Source organism: Oryza glaberrima, chromosome 5 (genome assembly GCF_000147395.1).
Source record: "Oryza glaberrima chromosome 5, OglaRS2, whole genome shotgun sequence".
In the NCBI taxonomy this organism is placed as follows: domain Eukaryota; kingdom Viridiplantae; phylum Streptophyta; class Magnoliopsida; order Poales; family Poaceae; genus Oryza; species Oryza glaberrima.
The window spans coordinates 3,637,593-3,654,761 of NC_068330.1; the positions used below are offsets into that span (position 1 = coordinate 3,637,593).

Here is a 17,169-nt window from a genome sequence, read left to right on the forward strand (position 1 = left end):
TTCAAAGAGAGCTTATGCTTATATCCTATGGAATTGAGGCATCGGAAGCAATTCCCAAAGGATTTTAATCAATCGTATTCCTGGGATCCAAAGAAGCTAATAGGAAAATTTTTCTTAGGATTGAAATCCTCCAAGTTTCCTTCGAAACTCCTTCAATCCAAAGGAGCCCATAGGGATTTTGGATAGTTTTTAATATAAAGTCTAATATCTAAGATCCACTTTGTGACACAGGATTATAGAAAAATAGGAATACGAAAAGCATAAGAATAATAGGATTTTAAAACATATGAATCCTGAATTTGGTTCCTTTATAAAAACAGAAAATTTAAAGGAATTTGCTTGTGATAGAGAGAGAAACTAGATAGGTAAATAAAGCACAACATCTTTCAAAATATTTAATTTAATGAGTATATTAAAAAAAACATGCATTAATACCAGCACATGACCCCCTCTACATCTTTCAAATCATTTATTAACAAATATTGCAAAATGGGTACTCCCAAAATAATATACATATATTGTAAAACAGAGAGAGAATCCGTGAACACATTTAAAGATGAGGAAGCTACAAAATGACCACAAAATAAATTCATATCATGTTTGCAACATATATATACTTCTGTGCTGTGCGGTTTGGTTTGAACCATTGCTTTTCAACTCATGCACAAACGAAGATCACAGAAAACATGCGCGGTGTACCGAAGAAAATGTGATTGGTGTTCGTTTATAAAATCCACGTAGAGACAAAGACAAAGAATCGAAACCTTTGATAGCTAATCAACGTCACTAGACTGCCACATAGGAGCACACCAACTCCCTACTAGAAGTAGGCAGTGTTTCCTTGGACTTCTGTTTCAACCATTTTTTTTTCAAAATTTTTTAAACAAACTTCCAACTTTTCCGTCACATCAAATGTTAACATATACATGGAGCATTAAATGTGGACAAAAAACGAATTATACAGTTTGTATGTAAATCGCGAGATGAATTTTTTGAGCCTAATTATACTATGATTTGACAATATGATGCTACAGTAAACATTTGCTAATGACGGATTAATTACGCTTAATAAATTCGTCTCGCAGTTTACAGGCGGAATATGTAATTTGTTTTGTTAAGTCTACGTTTAATACTTCAATATGTGTCCATATACTTAAAAAATTTTTTGGGACACGAACTAAATACAGCAGAAGTCAAAAACCAGTTTACACGAGACTTTTGACTATTGAGACCTATCTATTCACTTATTCTTATACTAACCGAATCGCTTTATCAGCAAATAAAAATATATATACGTATCTTTAATGACTACAAAGAAATACTGTAACATAAATTTAGATAAAACGCCAAAAAACCCTCAATTTCAAACTAAGTTGTAAATTTTAAATTTTAATTTATATAAGCATGCGAAACAATGAGACCTTTTGATGCAAAGGCCTGGTTTTGTTCTCTAAAAATTTTTTCCCAAAAAAATCACATCGAATCTTTGGACATATGAATGGAGCATTAAATATATATTTAAAAAACTAATTGCACAATTAGGAGAGAAATCGCGAGACGAATCTTTTGAGCCTAATTAGTCCATGACTAGTCATAAGTACTACAGTAACCCATATGTGGTAATGACAGATTAATTAGGCTCAAAATATTCCTCCCCGGTTTCCAGGCGAGTTATAAAATCAGTTTTTTTATTCGTGTCCGAAAATATTTTCGGTATCCGATCAAACATCGGACGTGACACGTAGAAAATTTTCTTTCCGCAAACTAAAAATCACCATTGGATGCAAAGCCGCAAAGGGCAACAAAAAAAAAAGTGCACTTTCCTGGCCGGCTGCACTGCAGTGACCTCTTCTCACCTCCCACCTCCTCTCTCTCTCCCCTTTCCTCTACCCGCCGCCGCCGGCGTCCAAGAAGCACGGGGGTTGGTAGGGCGGTGACCGGCGGCGAGGTCAAAGGGATTGCTTGCTGCTAGTGCTGGGCAGGTAAAAATAATCGCTCACTCCCATTCTCTCACTACCTCAATTCCACCTGCTGCTGCTGCTGCCTGCGACACCGTATTCCAGATCACGCCGTGGAAAAAGGTCTCTCAATCTTTCGTTTATTTCCTTCCCTTTTTATTTCCCCCTCTTATTTGTTTCTTTCAGGTTGATTCTTTTTCTGCCAATTCCTGGAAAATCGCGCCCTTTTTTGGCTCCCAAGATTCTTCCCCTCCATTTCTGCGTCTTTTCCACGCCACGGTGACGGCGACGAGCTTGCTTTTTTTTTTCTTTTCTTTTTTGGGGCCAATTAGTGATTCTTTGTCCGGCCTTGCGATTGCTGGAGTTGTGTTGGGGATCGAAACCGAGGTGAGCCGATGAGCAAGAGGAGTTGCGGCGGCGGCGCGCGGTTGCAATGCGCGGCGGCGGATTGGGGCGGCTGCTTCCTCGCGATGCCACCGGCGGCGGCGGCGGCGCCCTCAGGTGGTGACACCGATGGCGGATTCAACCTTGCGTGGACTCTCCACCAGTCGTTCCACCCTGCCTCCGGCCTCTTCGCCAGCGTCGGCGTCGGCTTCCCGGCGACCTCCTCGAGCTCGCCGTCGCCGCCACCGGATGCTCCCGGAGACCCGTATGCCAAGTATGTCTCGCCGGAGATCGAGCACCATGCTCTGCCCGGTCAAAGTGTGGAGGTGGAGCTAATGGAGAAGGGGAATAAGAAGAACAAGAAGAAGGATAAAGCATTCAAGCTCAAGATCAAGGTGGGCAATCCCCACCTGAAGAGGCTGATCAGCGGGGGGATCGCCGGCGCGGTGTCGAGGACGGCCGTCGCGCCATTGGAGACGATCAGGACGCATTTGATGGTGGGGAGTAATGGCAATTCGACCACGGAGGTGTTCCACTCTATCATGAAGCATGAAGGGTGGACCGGGTTGTTCCGCGGTAACTTCGTTAATGTCATTCGAGTCGCCCCGAGCAAAGCAATTGAGGTAACCGACTGATTTACTGATCATGGTGGAGTCATACTTTTATACAATGTTTATGTGTAATGTATATTGATACTGTACTGTGCTTTGTTTGTGATTTACATACAGTGGGGGAAATCCTGTTAATGGATTTTTCTTTTGCAAAGTATGTAACCCTTATTCTTACAAAATGGTAAGCATTAATGTTTGCTGCAAATCAATGTTTGTTTCTTTCCGCTTTTCGTGTGCTTAATTGATCCTGTAAATGGCAAAATGTGTTTTCTCCATTATGCTTAGGATACATTATGCAAATTGTTAGGTATGTGGTTCAAATAAATTTAGGTATATCTTTTATATTTTAAGATTAACCCCTGTTACCCAAGAAAATCTGAATAGCTCTTTTGGCATAGCCTAAATTTGTTGAGAAATTGTGCCATTTCGGTATTGGATATCATGGAGTTAAGTTATATAGGTCACTGTGCCAGCCTTGCGTAGTATGCGACTTGGGAGCTAGTGTAAGGCTCTAAGCATCGATGAAATTGCTGTTATAACACATCATTTCATCAGCGTAGTACTATCTTGACCTTAGGGATGATATTGATGGAAAAAATAATAATGATTATATACCCCAAAACAAGGAGTAGTTTGCAGTTTAGTCCACCGGTACGTAAGAATTGCTCTTGTCTGTTGCCATAACATTTCCCTTCTCAAGCTGGTCTGAAGATAAGTAGCTCGACAGAGTATGTCTTCATAAATCACTATTTTAACATAATAGAAACTTGGTATTTGCTTTCTCTCCAGTGAACTATACCTGGTAATTTACACAAGATTAGACAACAGCTGGGTGCGACCTGAAGGCACATACAAGACAAAACTAATTATATCCTTTTTTTTTTTTTTTGAAATTTTCATTCCCAGAGGTATTGGCCTGATTAAACCAAGGTTTTGATCTTCAGCCAAATAACTCAATACTCTCTTTATGTTTGAGTGAGCTGCTCCAAACCTCAGGCAACTTGTTGCATGATTCATGTAAGAAAAGGTTTGTATGTTTCAAGGAAGCTGCAGTCAGAAAGTTCTTATATTTATTTTTTATCGTAAATAAAAATGTATTAAGGGCTATTAAAAGGCTAAGTCTCATGCTTTTTTGAAGTATGAAAACATCAGGCAGGTCCTTGCATTATTGTTGGCTTTCTTCAAATTTTCATTTCTTTTATCAAGAAACCTTTTCTGGCATTCACAGTTAGAGGGTTGAACAGAACACAGTTAGGTGTTTTATTTTTATATTCCGTTTGTTGCTTAGTTCACACATGTTGGATGTGCATGGTTGTGTATATCATCGGACAACTACGATATAAATGATGGATGCATGTTGAAACATAAATAGCTAGTTGTACAATTATTTGTGCACATACATATATTAATATTTGGCCGTCCCTTCTTTTTCTGCAGCTCTTCGCTTTTGATACAGCTAACAAGTTCTTGACCCCCAAATCTGGGGAACAAAAGAAGGTCCCACTCCCTCCTTCACTAGTGGCTGGGGCATTTGCTGGTGTCAGTTCAACCCTCTGTACTTACCCTCTGGAATTAATTAAGACACGATTAACCATACAGGTTAGTTCTATCCCTCTGTATGCCTCCCTGAAATTAGAGCGTTTTAACTTCCTGAGACGCAATACACGAATGTCATACGATGGTTGTGCTTAAAATGTGCAGAGAGGTGTATATGATAACTTTCTCCACGCTCTTGTCAAAATCGTCCGTGAAGAAGGCCCCACTGAGCTGTACCGAGGTTTAACGCCAAGTTTAATTGGAGTCGTGCCATATGCTGCGACCAACTACTTTGCTTACGACACCCTTAAGAAGGCCTACAAGAAAATGTTCAAGACGAATGAAATCGGCAACGTTCCTACCCTGCTCATTGGGTCGGCCGCAGGAGCTATCTCAAGCACAGCTACTTTCCCCCTCGAGGTTGCACGCAAGCACATGCAAGTCGGCGCTGTCGGTGGCAGGAAGGTCTACAAGAACATGCTTCATGCTCTCCTGAGCATTCTGGAGGATGAAGGGGTTGGAGGGCTTTACAGGGGTCTGGGGCCAAGTTGCATGAAGTTGGTGCCAGCCGCCGGTATTTCGTTTATGTGCTATGAGGCTTGCAAGAAGGTATTGACAGAGGAAGAGGATGACTGAATAGTGTGTCCTTACACTCTTCAGAGCGCAATTTTGCAGCCCTTTTGACTGGAGGCATCTTTTGGGCGTGATTTAGAATCAAATCATGCTGGAATCGGATGAAACTCATGTAGTTTCTTCAGGACTTTTACCCCAACTCGGTGCTGTCAGCTTGGCCTGATAAAACCTGCCTCTTTCCCCAGTTTTGCTTCAGGATATCATATGCAGAAAACATGTTCAAGAACTGATTTCTGCTGAGTTTATGAAGTGGTTGAAACGCAAATGGGCAGTCATAATTCCCAGGTGGTGAAACAACTACGACTCTGTAATCTGTGTGCAACTTTGCAAGTGCATGAAAGGTTCATTTGATCCATTTCCTCTGTGTTTGTGGCCTCTGGTTTATCTGTCGAGTTAACATGGCATCAACAATGTTGTAACAAGAAGAGGTGTGTTCTCAGTGATAAATTTTTTTCAGTGCTTAATAAGAAACTTCCAAACTAGCCCAGCCCAGAAAGCAGGCTAACCATGTCCATGTCCATATCCAGCCCATTTGTCTGACTCTACATGGGCTTAAGTGGGCCTATCGCAACAGAGCACGCTGAAGGCCCATAGGCCGAAACCGTAGCAACCTTCCCCACTTATGTACCTATAGCTTTTATTATGGAAATTACAATAACAGACAAGGGTAGAGCTAAAACGAAATGGATAAGGGTATCACTTATTTGTTTTACTCTGCTTTATACCAAGTTTATACTAATAATATGGTTACCCGAGTTTAGACTTAGGGTTGGGGGTTGTTTCAAAATTAATGGGCTGGGTTTGTGGGTGCCTCCTCGATTCCTCATGTAGCTCCGCCCCCCATAATACACAATACTAATTTCGTAACCGGAATTGCTAGAAAACTTGTGATAGTTTTCTTCAAAGAAAACTGTCAAATTTTCAGCCCTTAGATCCGCTTCAAGATTCGTGCGTGCAGCAAGATAAAAAACAGCATATAATGTGTCGTGGACAGGAATCGATCCTTGGCCCTGCTCATACATAGGGCAGCATTCAAACCACTAAGCCAGCACAACTTCATGTTTGCTAATCTACTTATATAGCATTTACACCTTAGTTACATAGTAGTTACACGCTAGTTACATACTAGTTACATAGTACTTATACCCTAGTTACATAGTAGTTACATGATAGTTATGGGGTAGTTACATTTGTATAAAATTAGTATTTGTAATTTTTTTCAAGAGCATGTGTTTTACTTTTGAATTATTTTTCCATTATACATGTTGACCAATTTCTTACTGTTCAATCAACTTGGATGCTAAGATTAGTGGTTTGTACTTGTGTGTACCCATTTCAACTGTTGATGACAAATCATATGGTTAAAAATTTGAAAGTTTTGAGCCTCAGAAACTGTCGACAGATTACTAGCTAGTTCCTTTCGTAACACGTGTTATCGATACACCTGTTTAACGTAAGAGATAAAGTTGTAATTTTGTATATATAAAAATAATGCGATACTTTTGTAGTAGTTTCGTGAAATGCAGGACAACATAAAAGAACAAAAGTGCAACAACTTTTCTTTTTATCTCTAGTTTTATATATGTTCAGATCGTAGTGTACAGATCGGCGCACCTCTAAATAAATATATCATGCATGATTCATGTAACATGAGGCACGACCTAATTAATTGTAACAAAGTGGCTAAACTATATGTTCATATAGGTCCAACAAAGGTACTCCTATTGATCATATAACGTAAAGGAACGATAACATCGTCATCAGTATGTGTATATTAATTGGTTTCTCGAATAAACATAACTATATGTATATTGGTTAACACAATTCAATGTTTCAGGTTGTAGCCATAAAGTACACATCACGGCCCACATACTCTTGGAAGCCCTAGAGTAACTGAAAAAAATCCAAGGCAATTTGACAATATTGATATTGCAACATATATAGATTTATCATTTTCTTAAGAAGAATCGGAGTTCTTTCGGTAGACAAACAAAATAGACAAGTTTCAGAGAATATACAATAGCTTTATCATTTTTTCAGATTTCAACTTCAGTAGTATTTATCTCTTGTGATTTCTCTAACTACATAACTATACTACTCCATCCGTTTCACAATGTAAGTCATTCTAGCATTTCCCACATTCATATTGATGCTAATGAATCAGTCTAGATTCATTAGCATCAATATGAAGAAATGCTAGAATGACTTACATTGTGAAACGGAGGAAGTATGTAGACTACTGATTTTAGAATATTCATTCTTTTTCAATATTATGATATTGCATAACCGTTTGCTGTTCAAGGTGCATGCAACCATCGAGGTGTTATCCAACTCAACGAGCAAATTATTATCACTCATATTATTTCTTCTTTTTTTACTTTTTCTTACCTTTTGTTTTACATATGTCACCTTGCCTTCGATCAACAGGTTGAAGTGGAACTTTAGGGCCCGATCCAAATACAAATCAAATACATTTTCTTTTTGTTTTTTACAATTTAAATACATTGTTCCTGCTTGCTTTCCCTCGAAATTTATGTGATAAGGTGATGCAAAAGCATGCTGCTGAGGAAAGTGAGATAACTCTGATCGCTTAGAATAAGATTGATATTTATCTCTCTAGCTTTCTATTGTCCAACGGTATGGCCGTCTTATAGAAGGATCGACCTTGCATTCCTGAGTCAGATTACATATGAACACGGGTGATATTTCGATCCTGGTGGTGAGAGACTACCAACATCGAGACATGCACAGGGATGACATATATTGCCCCTTTTTTTAATTTTTTTTTGTGAATTTGATCATTCAAAACTTGTCAAATAACCAATAAATTTCGGGCGAAAAAGCACCAAAATTCCCAAAATTTCAGGAGCCATTGAATTTCCGAAAATTTGTTGGAAAACAAAAGTGTAAACCCTGAACATGCATAGGAGTCGGATGAATATTATATTACATATTTGGATTGCAAAACATGCAATGTTTTTCACATACGTGCTACTAGCTAGAAGCTGTCATGGCACTAACCTAGTTGCCGAGGTGGAAACCAGGATGACCTACCTAAAGATTAAGGATGCCTATTAGTTTAATGTGGTTATGATACACAATCACCAATTGATTCTAATGTTTGAAATTAAACAAATTCAGTTAGGGAGTTTTACAAAGACCAGTAGAGAGTTAGTGCGGGACAGATATCTCCATTAAAGTGGCAGATATGTGTCAAAACAAGAAAAAGAACCGCGACAACTTTATATGGGATAACATTTCCAGTTAAGTGATATCTTGCAGAAAAGCTAAATTATACTATATGTTTATTGATCCTATGTATGTGTCTGGCCCCAGTTGATTCATCTGTCTTTATCATTTTCAGACAGTATAGACTGGTTGGAAATGTTAAAAGTAATTTTCAATTGATTCGACACCGTACGTATCTGGCTAGATGTATACAGGGAATTGTACCCTGGATACATGTGCAAAAATAGGAGATGTGGTTCCAAACAGTCCGGATAATTAATATGCATATCGGATAAATATCTGTTAGATGGATAATGTGCCGGATAGTATTTGTGTGATACTCCCTATGTCGCATAATAAGTTGATTTTTGGTGCCTTTTGTTCATCCCAAAATAACTTTATTTTTAAGTAATTATTATTGGAGTTTGTAAAAAATAGGGAATAAGTACGTTGAAAATAGATAAAATGGGAAATATCTGCATTGAGATTTTAATAAAATGGAGGTATTCTAGTCTTTTTAGTGTTGGTATGTATGGAATATGTGAAAAATAAATTTATTTTAGAACAGAAAAGGGAGTATGAACTTATCGTTTTATGTCAGATACGGTGGTACAATTTTTCTGATCTTGTTTTTTTTATCTGGGTCCAAATGAATTACTCACATATATGTATGAAACTTATTTCATTCTAAATGGCAAATTAATTAATATAAATGTTAAAAGTGTACCTGTAACCGTAGCTAATTTAGTTATCAACAACACGTGTACGGGAAAAGGCAACATCAATGACACGGCGACTGACAATCGAGATTGAGTATACGAATGTATCCTTTTTTTTTTAGATAATGATACGAATGTATCCCTGTCAAGAAAAAATATATTATGAATATATAATAACCCATCATATACACGTGCTGATGGAACATCTGTGCATAAAGCCGAATTTGGTTTCATTTTCTCCAACTAAAGATTCGACTCGTTTTAATACATCATTCGACTAAACATACGTTGCACAAGCAGCACAACTAACACGATTTTGTTTTTTCAAAAAAACAGTTAGTCAGCTTTTTGTCTTCTTTTATGATCAAACAAGAAAAGGGACTATCTAAGAAACTTTGCAAGTATTTTAGGTGAAACACTTCTAAATGTAACCAGGAAGGTAGCCCGCGCATTCACGCGGGCATGTATTGTAGGTTGTATTTCAAACACTATAAGGGTGAAATATAAATTAGAAAATATTTTTAAAATATAAACTGGAAATAAAGGCCGCATAGATGCACTGACACTTATTTGTTGTTCAAGAAAAAGAATAGTAAAATAAATCATATATCATTATATACACTGTAAGGGAATGTAAATTATCTTCCAATAAAAAAGAAATATATTTGCTGTAAAATAGATGGTATATTTTAATATACTACTAAATATAAGAATAAGAATATCTCTCATATTTAAATAAAAATCATTTTGTCGTGGTCATATATAAACTCCCCTATTGTTATAGTTTTAAAAGCTATGTGTATTTTTAATAAATGAAACTGCATTGTATATTATTAATACACTAAAAAATCATCAACACTGCTTAACTCGATGTCCATGACTTATTTCCACATCTATGTATAAATAGTCTAAACATACCACTTCTACCGGATAATATGATAGCACCGTTAAAAATAGACATAAATGTCTCTCTAACGGATGAAGTCGATAACTACAAAAGCTTTCTTATGTAATGCCCTGAAACATGGGTCCCACATTGACATAGTAGTGCACCTAAAGACCATCCTATCGCACCATTTTAACACTTAGTTCACTATAGGCACACCCACAAAGGATTGCATTAGTAAGAATGTCACTTTAGATACATTGTCTACATTGGTCTTTTACTGACACCATCTTAACTCAACCATATGCATATGCCTGTGATATTTACAATGGCATAGTAAACACTACACCCTCCATTGAAGGACAGGGATGGACAAAAAGAGGAGGTGATGAAAATAATTATAATTTTTGCCTCCTACTTATTTCTGTGTGGTATTATTTTTAATAAAATCGTAGTTTAAAGACTATTGACAACAATAAGTGCTGGCGTTTATGATTTTTCTTATTAGTATTTCTTTCTGATTTTACTATTAATATATTGATATATTTTTGTGATTTATTGTTTTGTCCATAGTATATGACGTATGTAATTAAGTTTTGTATTTTGGGAAAGTGAGACGATAAATATAGGCGGATTGGTTTTCCATCTAATAAGTGAGAAAGAAAAAAAAAGAATGATGTGGGCCCAACGTTGTACGTACGTATCAAAGTATGGACGTACTTGTTTTTTTATACCTATACGTGCACATACAATACGAGTTTTTGAGGTAAATTTAATTGTATTTTTTATAATAGATCTAATGGTTATAAATATAGGTCCACTGCATTCTAAAATTTTTTAAAGCGCCACATAATAACTTAGGAGTGTTTTTAGAGGTGCTATGTGGCGGCTTAGGAATGTTTATTGGCAGTTTAATGGACTTTTAGTAGATAATAGATAGATAATAGATAATAGATAGATTGAAGATTAGGAAAGGGAAGAGGATATGTGGGGAGAGAGGGAGTACGTACGTTACGTACCAACTGGAGGAGGAGGGGAACGTAGAGGAGGTGGGGACAGGTGTGGAGAGGAGGATTTTATTTTTTTATTTGATCTAATGGTTGAAAATATTGGACCCACCAATTTAAAGGAAAATCAATGGTTAGATTTTTAGAATGCCACTTGGTATCTTTGGAGCGTTTGTAGGAGGACACGTGGTGGCTTAGGAGCGCTTATAGGAAGTTTAATGGACTTTTAGTATATAATAGATAGATTGTAATGTAATTGTGAGGTAATTACATTGCAACTCATATGGATTATATTATAATTGGGTGACTATATATGAAACTATGAATCAAGGATATTGAATAACAAATGATTAAAAGCACGTAAATGTACGAGCATATCCGCTTAAAAAATATTGTATTTTGCAAAGTTTAGTTGCAGGCAGTGTGTTTGGCTGCCTCCATATAGAGCCATTTTGACCGTCTGCGAAAATATTTTTTTTATTAGTGGCATGCGAAGGTTTGGGAAGAGTTTTTTTAGCCATTTATATAATTACAAATAATTATGATTTTTTATTGAAATAAGATATCTTATTGTAAACAAGAAAAATCAAATTTTACAATGGTCTTAAATTGTGAAAATATTTAGGTGATTTTATTTGGATCAATCACGGAAAATAATAGTTAGGAAAAACAGAACTTTCATGAAAGAGAGAAGTAGTACTCCCTCCATTCCAAAGTATGAGGGGCAACCACCTATTATTATCTTCTAATTTAGATCACCCTAATAAATATATAGTAAAGTACACCATTGGTTCTTAAAGTTGGGGCGTGGTGTCACTTAAGTCTATGATGTAAATTCGACATCTAGATTTATGATCTTGTTTAGATCTTGTTTAAGTGAATTATCGTAGGTCCAAGGCCCGTCTGACCAGTGTGACCGTAACTTTGCACTTAGCCCCTCTACGCCCGGTCGACCCACTTCTCTCCCAAATGTCTTCTCATCTTCATTGTTTTGATTTAGGGTTGTGGTGACAGTGACAGGGGTGGTAGTAGAGACGTGGCTATGACGGCGACGACAAGGGAGGCGGTAGGGTGGTGCTGACGAGGGAGGCAGCTAGGGGGATTTAATTTCTGAAGTGCGCCTGTAGGGAAGGCCATAGCTACTCGAAGCAGCGCGTATTCTTCAAGTTCACGGAGGAAAAAGCTTGATCACCTGCTAATTCGGTGCACTTGCTGCTGCCCTTAACGCGTCTCTGGTCACCACGGACCGCCCATGATCGCTGACGCCACCCTAATTGCTACCCTCGGAGTCGTTGCAATGGTGCGAGTTGGAGGGATGGGGGTTCTAGTGAGAGTGGCCGCGGGTGTGGAGGGCGCTAAGTGCAAAGTTGCGGTCATGCTAGACAGCCACGTAGAAAGGTCAACCGGATCAGACGAGCTTTGGACATGTGATGATTCACTTAAACAGGATCATAGATCTAGATGTTGAATTTACAAGATCATGGATCTAAGTGATACTAAGGACAGACGGTTTAACGGGATTAGAGATATTAAGGATGAATGATTTAAAAAAACAAACTTTGGAGAGGGGGAAGGATCTAGTTAATTGCACGCATGTATATGCGCATTGTATTATGAAATATCGAAAAAAAGTTGCGCCCTATATTTTGAAATGTAAGTAGTACCTATGTGTCTGAAAAATGAATAAAGCGTACCAAAAGTAAGAGTAATTGCACACAACTTAGTAAATGGGTATGATGTAATAAAAAACTTGAGAATTGAATTTTCAAGTGCAACAATTTAAAGAGTGGTGCCAATATTACCTTACAACCTTGGATATGTAATATATAAGAATTAAGTTGCTCATCCAATCTGCACCACATGTTTAGATATTTTTCCTTCACCTTCTCAAATCTCAACCAAAATACAAAATTTTCTAACAGTGTAAAATTTAATTGAATCTTAATTACTGGAATGATAAAGATCAAGTATGCCTATATAAATCGACGCAGGTATATACTTAGAAAAAATGCTCTAAATAATTAAGTTATCGTATCACTTCTAAATGTACCAAAATCGTATCCATCATGTGAGTTATTGCACTTGTTCACTCACTTAGTAGGTTTTAATAGATTGCATTCATATGTCAAGTTGTTGCAATGCCATACTCATTTCTCACGTTTTTACGATTGATCTCACCTACCTATCGTGGATCTAATTTACAGAAAAATATTTGATCCGTGAAACTTTATAATATATTATTAGTAGTTTAATTTAAAGGTAAATATCAGAAAACAAACTACAATGAAGAAACAAAATCTTAAACCAGCTCTGTAATTAAGTTTTAAAATTTAAAAATTGAGACTGTGGCTAATCGATATGCCAAAGCCAAACTAGCTGTACTGTTGGCCATCTCGCGCTTGTATAATGGATTACTATATTTTGAACAACAAATCAAGCTGAAAGTTATATACTCCTACGAACTAGTATACGAAGTGGAAGCAGATGCTTAATTAAACAGACTGTACGTGCAGGCAAGAGGCCAAACTAGCTTGTTGCGACGACATATATATTTTTCGATTTAATGTGTTTCTAGTTATTTGGGTGTAAAGTTTCTGAAGTATACGGATATATATTTGAAGTATTAAATGTAGACTAATAACAAAACAAATTATTTCGACTGTAAATTGCGAGACGAATTTATTAAGCATAGTTAATCCATCATTAGTAAATGTTTAATGTAGCATCACATTGTCAAATTATGGCGTAATTAGACTCAAAAGATTCGTCTCGTAATTTACTTGCAAATTGTGTAATTGATTTTTTCTACATTTAGTATCTCATACATATATCGAAATATTGATGCCTAATTTTTTTTTAAACTAAACAAGGCCTTGCGGGAAGTGTCCGGAGGTTTCGTGGTCGATACGTACGGCCAACGGCGTACATGTTAGTATTATATTAATATATTTCGATTCGTATACGGTATTCCCGTTGCTAAATTGCTAGCGTACGTGGCGTGTCGTCGCATTCGCCAGAGGAACACGTGGCATGCACGGATGGCCGCGTGGATCGGGGTGGACGGTGCACATGGGATGACATGGATTATCTACGTGTCACCTAGTGTGTTCGGCACTTCTCCTAACTTCAACTTTACGTTTTCTGTGTTAGGATGTGTTATTAGTCCAAGTTCCCAATCTCACTCTTGTGCGTATACTTTTCAAACGGCTAAACAATACTTGTTTTACAAAATTTTTCTATAGAAAAGTTACTTTAAAAAAATCATATTAATTCATTGTTGAAGTTTTTGAAAACTAATATTAATTAATCACACATTAATCCATTGCTCTGTTTTTCGTGTCAAAAGGTGAGGTGAGGGTTGGGAACCCTCACCCAAGAACACAGCTAAGCCTTTGAATAACAGAATTGAGAAAATATATAAATAGAAAAAACACAAGATTTTGGTATGAATATAAGTCTGAAACAGACAATTACAAAGCACATGATAAACACAATAATAACCGTTTCATTGGAGCGTAGGAAAAACGTAGCATATTTCCATAGGAATGTTTCATAGGAAAAACGTAGCATGTTTCATACAATGACTCATAGGAATGTTTCCATGAGGTTCTACCTCATTATAGAATTCCTTCAAAATTTGCATGGCATTAGGTATATCATAGGATTTCATATGATTTATTCTTTGATTCAAAGGACTATGTAGAAACAAATTGTTATAGGAATAAAATCCTCTAAAATTCCTATGGATTTCCTTTCAATCAAAGGAGGCTAAACAGTTTAAAAGATTATAGGAAAGTTGTCTAAAAGACATATTAATCAATTTTTATGTTTTGTTAACTAATGCTTAATAATTAATTATGTGCTAATGAGTAACTTAGTTGTGTGTGTGTGTGTTGGCGCGGGGGGGGGGGGGGGGGGGGTGGTGGTTTAGTTTTCAACTCTCCATGCCGAACACAGCCCAAAACTCATTCATTGTGGTTTTTAGATTTCTGGCAAGCTTTTCCCTCTTATAGATAAATTATTGCGGGAATGCTTTTTAAACTTTTAAAATAGTAAGTTTTTTTAAACTTTTAAATAGTAAGTTTCTAGAAAGGTTTGTAGGACTACTTACATTCTTTTTGAAAAACAAAACTTTATAACAATTACTCCCTCCATTTTTAATGTAGGACACCGTTAACTTTTTGAGATACATTTGAACATTTATCTTATTAAAAAAATATGTAATAATTATTTATTTTATTGTGACTTGATTTATTATCAAATATTCATTCAGAACGATTTAAATGGTTTTATATTTACACAAAAAATTTTAATAAACGAATGGTCAAATGTTGATAAAAAAGTCAATGAACGTCATACTTAAAAAATGAAGGTAGTAATTTATTTGTTTTTTCTCAAATATTACTATTAAATTAAAATTCTATCTTTTTTAACCAACGAACCACGTAAGATAGTGCAATGTCTCATACTGATATAGCATAAAAAAAGAGTAAATTTTACTTTGGTCCACCTAAAGTGATCAAAGTAGCACATTGGACTAGGGCTAAGCCTATATTTTTACTTCTTTGTACCACCTATGTTTACCACCCGTTGCAAGTTGGACTGGGTTTATAGTTTGAGTCACCTATTTGGCTTTGGCCTGATTGACGTGAGCAGCTCGTCCTGTATGTCCCGATGCCAAGGAAACTCCCCATCTTCTTCTTCACATCTGTGTGCAGTTGCCGCCATTGAACTCACAGCGAGCGCAACATTTGTTCCTCTCTTATTCTTCTTGTTGAAGCACAAGCCCATGGATAGAGTCATGGAGGCGCAGCTACTTGGTGATGGCATGGGCTTTGCTGGTATAGGACACTGAGACGACGCTTCCCATGCGTTGACGCACACCGCCGCTGATGCGCTTTACGTGCTTGGTATCGCCCCCATCACGATTCACGAGCATACGCTCAGCTCCTTGCGTGGATCAAGCTGAAGCCAACCAAATGGTTCAAAACTGTAAGCCCAGTCCAACTTGCAATGGATGGTAAAGATAGGTGTTGCAAAGTGAAATTATAGGCTTAGTTCTAGTCCAATGTGACACTTTGGTCACTTTAGGTGGTGCAAAGTGAAATTTACTCTAAAAAAAATTCAAGACTAGCCCTGAAAGGCTATATTCAGGAAAAAAACACAACACGCCACACCGCACGTCTATGACTCCACCACACTCAAATCTATCCATGCTTTTAGGTAGGAGAGGGAGAAGGCGAGAGAGAAGGATGCATCCACTCTCCCCTGCGCAGACCCGCCAACATAGCCATCCCAAAAGCGCCGGCATAGGAGGACAAATCATCTAGATTAGAGATTAGTGGGAAAGGGCCTTCAAACGACACCTCCAATGAGGTTACGACGCCAAGGGTGTCGCCATCGCCTGTCCCAGGAGCAGGGCAATTTTCACCCAAATAATCCCCTAGGAAGGAAGAAGACTCCACACCAACGTCTCCAAGAAGGTTGCGGCGCTAGAAAGCGCTGCCGCTGCCAACCCTAAACAGCCTGGACTTTCTCCTAAAGAACCTTTGGCCCTCCCATGCCACATCTCCATCACTCCCAACAGCCGCTACCATCCAAAATCCCTTCAACGCATGGCTACCGCACAAGTGCCAATCGTCAGCGGACACCATACAGGAGGCCCCTTCTCGAGGAAGAAGCCGAAGTCCATGCACAACACCACTCTGCACCAACATCGCAATCTCCCACCATCGCCTACATCGTAGCCCGTTGCTACGAAGGAGGAGAGCTGCCGCCATCCGGTGAACCATGGCCTCTCCCTCTTTCTGCACAGACCACAAACATAGCCACCGTCGCTGTCATCCCGTCGCCAACACTCCCGTTGGCATGAGAGGAGAAGGGGATGGGGGCTTTGGGGGAGGACTGCCACCTTCGTCTCCACACCTGAACAGCGCTGCAGCCACTGCCCATCCCACCCACAATCGTCGTCGCCTATCGTTGCCACGAGCCACATCTCTAGGGACATTAGGTCTAGGCGGCCACCGTGCCACTCCCTGCCTGCACGCTGTCACCGCTCATTGCATCGCCCCGACGCCGACCACCCTACCACCACTTAGGATCTGGACGGGAACACCAGATCCGGACGTACGTTCTAGATCCTTCACATCCACCCACTGCACCGCCACATTCTCTGCCACTGCCACTATCATTGTCCCTGCCATCGTC

General features: G+C 38.2%; 1 protein-coding gene across 3 annotated transcripts; it reads left to right on the forward strand.

The window, feature by feature from the left end:
* The first annotated feature begins 1,813 nt into the window (after window positions 1-1,813).
* Window positions 1,814-5,636, forward strand: LOC127774923 (adenine nucleotide transporter BT1, chloroplastic/mitochondrial-like). Of its 3 annotated transcripts, none has more exons than XM_052301215.1 (4): window positions 1,814-2,081; window positions 2,145-2,965; window positions 4,391-4,552; window positions 4,655-5,636. In XM_052301215.1, exons 2-4 carry the CDS (start codon window positions 2,354-2,356, stop codon window positions 5,123-5,125), a joined length of 1,245 nt encoding a protein of 414 aa, XP_052157175.1. In that variant the 5' UTR covers window positions 1,814-2,081; window positions 2,145-2,353; the 3' UTR covers window positions 5,126-5,636. The 3 variants fall into 3 exon arrangements, with proteins under 3 accessions (XP_052157175.1, XP_052157174.1, XP_052157173.1); XM_052301214.1 differs by having other exon boundaries at window positions 1,814-1,982; XM_052301213.1 differs by having other exon boundaries at window positions 1,814-2,965.
* The last annotated feature ends 11,533 nt before the right edge of the window (window positions 5,637-17,169 follow it).